At 35.6% G+C, this 11,230-nt stretch overlaps 1 protein-coding gene across 1 annotated transcript in view; it reads left to right on the top strand.

Annotated features, from left to right (window-relative positions):
• The window catches only part of LOC103261871 (olfactory receptor 9K2-like), a 21,500-nt gene extending 12,022 nt beyond the window's left edge, over positions 1 to 9,478 (top strand). The window contains 2 exon segments of the mRNA XM_008059465.2: positions 8,476 to 8,994; positions 8,997 to 9,478. Of these exon segments, the coding sequence (XP_008057656.2) occupies positions 8,476 to 8,994; positions 8,997 to 9,478 (1,001 nt within the window).
• Positions 9,479 to 11,230: the final 1,752 nt, after the last annotated feature.

Here is an 11,230-nt window from a genome sequence, read left to right as displayed (position 1 = left end):
ATTTAGGTCTCTGATCCATTTAGAGTTAATTTTTGTGTATGGGGATAGATAGGGGTCCTGTTTCAATCTTCTGCATGTGGTCAGCCAGTTTTCCCAGCACCATTTACTGAATAGGTTCTCCTCTCCCCAGTGGTAGGTGGTGGAGGCTTTGTCAAAGATGAGTTGGTTGAGAAACTGAGGTTTTGCTTCTGGAATCTCAATTCTATTCCATTGGTCTATATGCCTGTTTTTGTACCGATACCAAGCTGTTTTGATGATTGTAGCTTTATAGTAAAATTTGAAGTCTGGTAATGTGATACCACCTGCTTTTTTTTTTTTTGCTGAGGATTGTTCTGGCTATTCTTGGTCGTTTGTGTTTCCATATAGATTCCTGTGTTGTTTTTTCTAGGTCTGAGAAGAATGTTGTTGGTAATTTGATGGGTATTGCATTGAATCTGTAGATTGCCTTAGGTAAGATGGACATCTTCACAATGTTGATTCTTCCAATCCATGAGCATGGGATATTTTTCCACTTGTTTGTGTCATCTTTGATTTCTTTGAGCAGTGTGTTGTAGTTTTCATTGTAAAGGTCTTTCACATTTCTGGTTAGGAAGATACCAAGGCATTTCATTTTTTTTGTGGCTATTGTGAATGGAATTGTGCTTTTTATTTGAGTTTCTGTTTGTTTATTATAGGTGTAAAGAAATGCGATTGTCTTTTGCACATTTATATTATATCAAAAGTGACATGATTAAAACACTGTTTTAGAGAAACAAATCTGAAAGTTAAAAAAATAAAAGAAATGAATGCAGAGGAAAACAAGAAAATCAGGTAGGATTTAAAAAAAAAATCTTGTTCAAGATAAGGTAAGGAGTTTCCAAATCTGGATTACCATTTTAACAGTGAAAATAAAGAAAAACAGATGAAGCTGAGGATTATGCTGAGGTACTAAATTATAGATATTATCATAAGAAATAGAAAATATGGTGACATCACTTAGAGAAATTTGATAACCAGGATAGAAGTCCGTTAAAAGTTGTCACCATTAGCTAATATAGACTGTGTGTGTATGTGTGTGTCTGTGTATGTTTGTGTGTGTGTGTGTGTGTGTGTGTGTGTGTGTGTGTGTGTTGAGGACCATGATAGCTTACACATCTCAGAATGGTTTTTGAGATGACAATTGGGTACACCCACAGACAAAATGATGAATACATAAAATATTATTTAATATGTTAAAATTTGTAGTTATGTATACATAACTCATTTGATGAGTTAGAATCAGCAAAAGTGAATTGAGGCTGGACTCAGGTGGCTCAGCCTGTAATTCCAGCACTTTGGGAGGCCAAAGAGAGTGGATTGCTTGAGGCTGTGGGTTTGAGACCAGCCCGGGCAATTTGGCCAGACCTCGTCTCTACAGTTAAAAAATCAATTAGCCGGGCGTGGTAGTGCACTCCTATAGTTCCGGCTACTTGGAAGGCTGAGGCGGAAGGATCGCCAGAGCCCAGCAGGCCGACACTGGGGTGGCTGTGTGCATGCCATTGCACTCCAGTCTGGGCGACAGAGTGAGACTCCAACTCAAAAAAAAAAAAGAATTGAAATCACTTTCTGATTAAGTTAATAGTCGAAGAGGTAGAGAACAGGGAGCTAGACTGTGAACAAGTAAACATGGAAGAGTAACACATTTCCACCTTTTGTACTAGTTTTTTGTCTTACTGCTGCTATTTCATTCCTTTCTTCCTCCCTCCCTCCCTCCCTTTCTCCCTCCATCCCTGTCCTTTCCTCTCCCCCTATTTCCCTTTCCCTCTCTCTCTACCCCCTTTCCCTCCCTTCCTCTCTTCTTTCTTTCTCCTTCCTTCCTTCCTTCCTTCCTTCCTTCCTACCTTCCTTCCTTCCTTCCTTTCTCTTTCTTTCTGGAGTCAAGATTTTACTCTGTCACCCAGGCTGGAGTTCAGTGACAGAATTGTGGCTCACAACAGCCTAGACCTCCTGGGTTCAGGTGATCCTTTGGCCTCAGCCTCCCAAGTAGCTGGGGCTGCGTGTCAGTGTCACTACTCCTGGCTAATCTTTTGATTTTTTTGTTGAGTCGGGGGTCTTGCCATCTTGTTCAGGCTGGGCTTGAATTCCTGGACTCAAGCAATCCTTCCACCTGGTCCCCTAAAGTGCTGGGATTACAAGCATGAACCACCATGCCCCGCCTCTTCTGTCTTTTAATATAAATGTATATAAAATATTATATTCTATTGTATTAAAAAGGAGATACAAAACAAGCATTAGGCTCCCAATCTAATCAGGAGGGGAAAAAAGGCCAGTTGATTTTCCTCATATCATTACACTAAAAAAAGAAGAAAAAAAGGACCATACATTTCCTGAATAGAAAGACATTTTTTCTCCACAGTTGCAGGGTGTTTTCTTTTTCTTCTGTTTGTGTGTGATAAGAACACTTCACATAAGATGATATTTCAATCAAGTATTGAATAATTTCTTGATTTTACTGTATACAATCTAAGTTTTTGGAAATTATTTTCTGAGTAGCTACTATCTCAATAGGATATCTTAAATTGATAAACATCCATTACTTTTGAGGAAGCAGTTGTTCTTTGTGTTTCTTCCTGTCTTTCATTTACAGCCATACTGCCAAGTCAGGATTAAGAGAGAGGCTGGCATGAGCTGTTTGATATGCTTCCAGATAAGCACCTGCCTTTAAATTCTGTCTATCAAATTCATATTAAGGACAAAGTTTTATGTGATGATGGCAATGAACACACCAAGGGAAGTGTTTAGAGGTATTTTTGATGATATCAATAAGTAATTTCTGTACATAAATGAAAAGAAAGGAATCAAAAAGATATTCAAGTCAAAACAAAAATGAATGAGTAACAGTAGGGAGCCAACGAACTCCAATGTCTATTCAGGCAATGACATCAAGCTGATTATAAGCAGGCAGGGAAGGAGGGTTGAACTTGAAGCTGGCAATACAAATTAGGGAGTCAGACTGTGAGGAGTTTATGTGTGAAATCAGTTTCTGAAAAGCTCGTGAAATTGTCTGGATTCCCAGCTTTGTGAATGAAGACTGTGATAGCTTGCACATCTCAGAATGGTTTCTCAGATGACAATTGTGTACACTCACAGACAAAATGACGAATACATAAAATATTATTTTATATGCTAAAATTTGTAGTTATGTATACATATCAGAAGGCTTGGGATATATTTGATCATTTGCTTAATATCTTAGATTTAACAGAGTCATTTGATGAGTTCAGAATCAGCAAAAGTGAATTGAAATCATTTTCTGATTAAGGCAATAGTCATTCAGAAGAGTATCATATAATGTACCTTCATTTTATAATCTTTGTGAATAAAAGATTAAATTCATAGTGATCCAAAGAGTGTACTTTTTAAAGTTATTAATTGATCTTTATTAAACTGGAGGTAGGCTTTATCAAGCTACCTTGAATTATTTCTATTAAAAAATTATTTCAATAAAAACTTACAGGGCAATATAATAAAACTTCCTATGTCAAAAAAATGCACCACTCATCAATAGACATGAAGAGCTTACAAATATATTACACTAATTTGTATAACATAGATATATGGCATAAAGTCAACAACTGAAAAGGTAAAAATAAAAAAGTTTAAAATACTGAAAACTGGCAAGGAATAGTTGAAGGAAAAAGGATGATATAGGTGAAATCACACACAAAAAAATAGGGAATATCTGGCTTAGTAGCAAGTCACACAAGACCAATATAAAACAAAAATGAAACTAAAGGGTTTTTTTTTGACTGCAAGATTAATAAGAGGAAACATTAAAAAAAAACAAACAACTTTCAGTCTTATATGCCTTAAAAGAAGTATCAACTACAAGTAATTGGTGATGTCTCAACTGGACAGGTTATAGACAGCATGATGTCATATCATGGCAACAGATTTTTTGAAAAAAAAAAATCACTGGCAAGATAGAAACCAATCATTCAGTTGCTCCTGAAAGTTCCTAACAGAAATTAAGGATGTTGAATTCAGAAATGAGAACACTACAGGGCAACGATGCATTTGTCTTTAAATTTTGGAAGAATTTCAGAGAATAACAAGAGAAGCATTCAGTGTAGCTTCAGAAATCACAATATTTAAGTGAACAGTGGAACTCTCTGATCCCTGATGACCTCCAAATATGGAATATTGGGTAGAGGCTCTGGCGATCAGGGGGTGGAAGTTCTAGAGAAACAAACTTTTGCTGAATCTAAAGAAAAACTTTCTAACAAGGAGTCTTGTCCAAAATAACTTTGTGATCGTCTCAAGAGCGTTCGACAAGTGAAGAAATCACACTTAGTGTTTGTTCCTCATATAGTCCTCATGGGATGGCCCTGGAGCTTAACCTTGTTATGAAATTATAATTGACTCATTTTTCAACCCTCTCTCAGAGGGACTATTTGCTCCAAAATTCTGAAAAGTTTTGTGCTGCAATTCTCTGAAATAGTTTCATGAGATCAGAAAACATTAAAACAACCATGAATTCTGGTGGTCGCTATATTTGAGGGTCATCAGGGATCAGGGGGTCCTGTTGTTCACTTAAATTGCCATTTTCTCCCATCTTCAATCTAAGACATTGAAACGTGTCAGCATAGAGGCGAGAAATTTTCACACAGTTTAATTTCATAGATTCATTGGCATTCAATTTTGGTAAAGAAATATCACAGTTCTCTGGGAAAACTAAGGAAATTCCTAGTTCATCATCTTCACCCTGTGTTCAAGAAGACAACTACAATGGATTTTCAAACAAAATTATATGCAAGAAAGAGCAAACTTTAATAATAGGTAATGGCAAATTAATTATGGACCTAGGCAAAGTCACTAAGAATATGGCCATGCCATGCTTATGAGGGTTGCTATCTCATTGGGGATTAAATATTTAAAATGATTAACTTTCATTGTCATGATAGTTTGTATTTGTTATGATAGATTTTATTTTCATGATAGTTTGTATTTTTCAAATATATCTTTTTAATAGAATGAAATAAAAAGAAGTTTCATGTGAAAAAGTTTACAAGACAGAAAAGAAATATACAGGTAAGAATAATTATAAAACAATCATATCTATTTTAGTCATAAAATAAGACAGCCAGACATTTTCAGTATGCTTAAAATCTGTTTTTTTGTTGAGTTTTGAAATGTACTATGCCATGAATTAAAGATATCAAGGTAAGAATAAACCTAATAATTCATATTTCATTGTTGAAGGAAGAGCATGGTTAAATCAGACTGGAAGAATGATAACTGATGTTTAAAATATCGTCCTAGAGATGTGTATTCTCTTATCTCAGTCTCTTTTGTTTGACTGATTAGAAAATCTCACAATTATAAAAATCCGGTATTATCTCTATTTCAATTATCTTATACCTAACTTGGCTTTTTATTTAAAATTCTTTATTAATAAAGATAAACCCTTTCATAGTCTATATTCTGTAATTTTGCATGAAAGCAATAAACAATATTACTGTACCATATTCTATCATATTTCTGAACCAAAAATCATGACATAATATGACCAGAATATGTTGTGGACTATTTTAAGACAGGATTGCTCTCAAAAGTCTACCTATACTAAAGTTGCTGTGCTCATAGCATTTCATAGCTAAAAGTTTTATCACCTTTAGCATTTTACAAAATGTGTCCTTTAAAAAGCTAACAGTGAGTGTAATTATTTATTACTGGCCATTTAGTAATGAATTAAAAGTAGTTATTATATTGTAATAAACATTTCATATCATATATCATATCATGCCATAAATTAGTATTAGATTTAATTATTTTTTTTCTTCATTTTTAGTGCCAAACACAATACTTGGCACAAAATAGATACTTTAAGATAGTGACTAAATACACTAATAGATGATCAGACAGATGAAAATGGTTTATCCTTGAAAAGTTAATATGCTGCTTTCGTTGACATAGGGTCAAAAAAGTAGTATTTGATAGTGTCAAAATTGAAGATTTTTTTTAATTCTCCTTCTCTTCCCTTTCTCCTGTCTCCTCTCCCTTCTTCTTCTCTTTGTAAATGAGATGAAACCACAAGACCTATTAAGCTTGTTACTTTTTTTTAACAACTTTGTTCAGATACCATTGACACTTAAAAATTGTATACACTTAAGATATAAAACTTGATGTTTTGATATATGGATACATTGTGAAATGATCACCATCAAACTAATTAGTCACAAGTTTGTGACTTATTGCAGAAGGAAGAGGTACATGTGAAATGATTTTAGCATGCCATGAAAGTCCTTCCTATTCTCTGTAACAGAGCTCCTTTTCCCATTACAAACCAACAAATGGTGGCTGATGCTTGAAACCCTTCTCTTCAGCTTTATGCCTAAAAAGCTTCACTCTATTAGGTCTAGAATAAAATCGAATCATTCTCGTGTATGTTAACCTGTAAGCCTAATTCATCTTCCCCAATAAAACCAAATGACTCTACAATTATTTGAATGGATTTCAAATATGTGGTGTAGCAGTTGGGGTGACGATGGTGGAGACTGAGAATAGTAATATTCTGTTCAATAAGTTTATTTTAATTAATTAACTATTAATTAATTGATTTTTGAGTTGGAGTCGTTTTTTGTTGTTGGTTTTTTTTTTTTTTTTTTGAGTTGGAGTCTCACTCTGTCACCCAGACTGGAGTGCAGTGGCTGCTCCCGGCCACTGCAGCCTCGACCTGCTGGGCTCCGGCGATCCTTCCGGCTCAGCCTTCCATGTAGCTGAAACTACAGGCATGCGCTACCACACCCGGCTAATTTTTTGATTTATTGTAGAGATGAGGTCTCGCCAAGTTGCCCAGGCGGTCCCCGAACCCGCGGGCTCAGGCAATCCACTCACCTCAGCCTCCCAAAGAGCTGGGATTACAGGCTGAGCCACCAAGCCTGGCTGAGTTGGAGTCTTAATCTGTTGTCCATGCTGGAGTGCCGTGGCACTATCACAGCCACCTCAGCCTTGACTTACTGGGCTTAGGTGATCCTTCTGCCTCAGTCTTTCAATACAGGCGTGTGCTACCACGCCCAGTTAATTTTTTGATTTATTGTAGAGAAGTGGTCTCACCAAGTTGCCCAGGTTGGTCTCAAACCCCTGGGCTCAGGCAATCCCCTTGCCTCCGCCTCCCCAAGTGCTGGATTATAGGCGTGAACCACTGCGACTGGCTGATTTGAATTTATATACGTTAATTTCAAGTCCTTTTAAAAAGGGAGTTGTTGAGATAGGTAACAAATGAAAGATGCAAAGAAGATCACAAAGGCTTTGGGATCTGAGGGATTGTTTTAAAACACAGGAAAAAGAGAAAGTACAACTTCTTACAACTGAAAGAGGATGAAGAATCAGAGAGGAATATTGCATACTGTACAGTTTTGATTGCTAGTGCATTACCACTTATTTAAATGTTGGAAAAAACTTTTTTGAATCACATGCTGGTTTTTATTATCCATGTCACTCACCGGAAGGATGAATGACACTTGGTTTAAATACCACCAGAGAAGAAAAGATATGGTAGAGTCATCCTTAATTGTTAGACAATTTAATTGACGAGTGTGTTTTTCATATAAAAAATTAAGAAAAAAATTTCAAGTTAACCAAAGTTGCTTACTTAAATACAAGTAGGTTAATTTAGATGCTTTTAGAAAATTAATGCTATTTATTCTTATAGTTACTGAGTTCTTACCACTAGGTTACGAGTTCAATAAATTTTGCTCTCTAATCGACTATATTCTTTTATGCAGTCAACATCATTTATTATTTCCTTACTTGAAACCTTCTAATTTTTTTCTTGCATTCAGAGATGTTTGGAATAACATATATTTTTTGACAGATTTATGTAGCAAAAAGGAGGATGATTAAACTTTATAGAATAAAAAATATAAAGACATTCCCAAGATTTTACTTTTGCACCTAAATAAAATTAGACTTATTTCAGAAGCTGAAGATTGGGTACGTTTTAAAAGATCTCTGAGTAAGACAATGAACTGTTCTGGAAAGTTCATGTTACCTTAAAATATCCTTTTAGCTGTATCTTATTTATTTATCTATATCTATCTATCTATTTATTTACTGCCATGATACAAAGTCTTATTAAAGGGAAAATGGATATTTAATGAAATGGATATTTAATGATAAATTAAAATTTAAGGAAGAGTCTTTTCCTTGGGTAAGAAACTTAGACAATAATTTAAAATTACCATCTCAATCATGAATTACATCTCATAAACCATCTCTTATGACAAGGTAGAGAGATATAAAGAAGTATCACAGTACATTGCATTGAAATCAACACTAACTTGGATACAAAATACTTTAACCATGAGTCCAAATTCCAGCGTTAGCCAGTTTTGTTTCCTTTGGAAAGTCTTAGTGTTGTTCATCTTTAGTTTGTTCATATGGGTAAACTTAATGGGATAATGGGTATTTGTCAACTATAAAGTTTTCTTTAATATTAAATATTATTTGTGATAGTAGAGAAAGAGTGGAAAGTTTATTTGCTGACTTTCTCTTATACCTTGAAGCAGATATTTGCCATGGGTGACAAGGGAGGAAACAACCACTCAGAAGTGACTGACTTCATTCTTGTAGGCATCAGGGCCCGTCCAGAGCTCCACAGTCTTCTCTTCCTACAATTCCTGATAACTTATGGGATGGTCCTTCTGGGGAACTTTAGCATGATTGGCATCATTGTGACAGATCCCCGGCTGAACACACCAATGTATTTCTTCCTGGGCAATCTTTCCGTCATTGACCTCTCCTATTCTACTGTTATTGTACCCAAAGCCATGGTTAACATTCTATCTCAGAAAAAAACCATATCCTTTGCGGGTTGTGTCACTCAACTGTTCCTTTATGCACTTTTCTTGGTAACAGAGGCCTTTGTTCTGGCAGCCATGGCCTACGATCGCTTCATTGCCATCTGCAACCCACTCCTGTACCCTGTTCGCATGTCAAGAAGCATCTGTATCCAGTTGGTGGCTGGTTCCTATCTCGTGGCTGGGTCAGTTCCATCCTTCAAATCAGTGTAACATTCTCCATGTCTTTCTGTGCCTCCCGAGTCATTGATCACTTCTACTGTGATTCAAACCCAATTGAAAAGATCTCCTGTTCCAACATCTTTATCAATAAGATGGTGTCATTTACTTTGGCCGTCCTCATTATTTTGCCCACAATAGTCATTATTGTAGTATCTTACATGTACATTGTATCCACAGTCTTAAAGATCCCCTCCAGTGAAGGCAGGAAGAAAGCCTTCTCCACTTGTAGCTCCCACCTGGGGGTTGTAAGTTTGCTCTATGGGACTGTCTCTTTTGTGTATCTCACTCCGCCAAGTAACCCTGAACTTCGCAAAGTGGCTTCAGTATGTTACATTTTGTTCACACCTATGCTGAATCCTTTAATCTACTCTTTGAGAAATAAGGATGTTAAAGACGCTATGAGAAAAGTCTTATGGAGGAAAACAGTTTTACTCTAAATCTTCTTTTATTTGTTTTACTGTTTTTTGCAGCCATTAATATTGTCTGCCTGGTCTTCTAGACTTAGACACTTCAAGTTCAAGTTTATTTTTAAAAAGCAAACAAACAAAACCTCCTTAACTCTTCTATTCCACAGCATGAATAATTTCCTATAAAGAATACAACAAACAAATTCCTTAACTTTTCTCAAGGCAAGGTTAAATTGGAAAGTTCTGGACATTCATGAATTTTTGCTGTTTCTACAAACAGTTATCTATTTGTTATTCTTATTCTGTCACTTCAGGTAATAATATGTTAGGTGAAAGGGGATGTTCAGAGTTTCATTGTTCCTATTCTCTGCAAGCCTAAGTAAAATTAGATACAGAAAATACTTCATACAACAATTAACATGGAAACTGTGTGTCCCAAATGGCTTATATGCAAATGATACTTGGTGTACATGCTAGTGCTGGGTTTTGTTTTTAATGACATACCAAAGATATGACAGCATGTGTATACGATGAAAAAGGAATAGAAAGGAAAAATAACCAGAGTGCTCTTTGTTGAATTAAAGGGGCCAAAAGAGAAATCTGACAAAATTGCTTTAATTTGGTTTAAATCATTTTATTTAGAGTTCTCTGAATGACAGAGTCATTCCTTCTCTGCTCTAATATAATATAATATAATGAATACATAATTTTAATGATATTTTCAGCTCATGGTCCCTATCTTCTGGATAACAGCAATTATTGGTTATAAATATGCAATAAGTAAAAGTTTCATATTGGAATGAAGTCAGCTTGAAAAATCTCTGTTAAAGACCTTACAATAACCTTCATGAATAGTTGGATTATATGTGTATAAGTATGTGGGTACACACCAGTGTGCTTGTGTATATGAGTATATGTATATTGTTTATCCATGCACTAGTTTGGTTGAGGTGCTTAAAAATGTGATTCTTCCTAAACATAGAATTTCTTTTGAGAGAAGGATAGTTAACAGACAACCCCACAGCTTTAGGGATCAAAAGAAGAAGGGTTCCAGAAAAAGTCATGCCACAGTTATCATTTTGCAAGTGATTTAAGTAATGCTTCAGATAAATAATTACAATCATTAAATCTAGACAATATGATAATAGACAAAAACTAAACCTAAGAAATAAAAATAAACTGCCAGCTTTGTCCATATACATGACATTGTGAAAATCTAAAATATGGATTCTTTTTTTTTTTTGAGTTGGAGTCTCACTGTCACCCAGCTTGGAGTGCAGTGACACGCTCATGGCCACCGCAACCTCGTGGGCTCAGGCAATCCTTCTGCCTCAGTCTTCCAAGTAGCTGGAACCACAGGTCTGCACCACCATGCCTGGCTAATTTTTTTATTAATTGTAGAGACAAGGACTCACCAAGTTGCCCAGGCTGGTCTCGAACCCCTGGGTTCAGGCAATCCTCTCACCTTGGCCTCCCAAAGTGCTGAGATTATAGGTGTGAGCCACCATGTCTGGCCTAAAATATGGATTTTTGATTAAGTATTTTTTTCTTTCTTTCTATTTTTAGATGCAAAGTTTCCTTTGATGAGTACACAATGGCATGTGTCTTTGCAGGTTAAATTTTATTAGAGGAAGGGAATTGAGGATAATTATTTTTATTAAGAGATAATGAAGAAAGCTATGAGACTTAATAAATCAAGGTTATATTCCTCTCCTTCTCCCAAACCTGTCATTCTGCCATTTTTTCTTGATGCTTAATCTCATAAAAATATCATTTGAGAGC

This window comes from Carlito syrichta, unplaced genomic scaffold (genome assembly GCF_000164805.1).
Source record: "Carlito syrichta isolate Samal-C Ts95f unplaced genomic scaffold, Tarsius_syrichta-2.0.1 Scaffold304099, whole genome shotgun sequence".
NCBI classification, from domain to species: domain Eukaryota; kingdom Metazoa; phylum Chordata; class Mammalia; order Primates; family Tarsiidae; genus Carlito; species Carlito syrichta.
The sequence above is the reverse complement of the archived record's forward strand: the minus strand, read 5'-3'. Positions and strand labels throughout refer to the sequence as shown.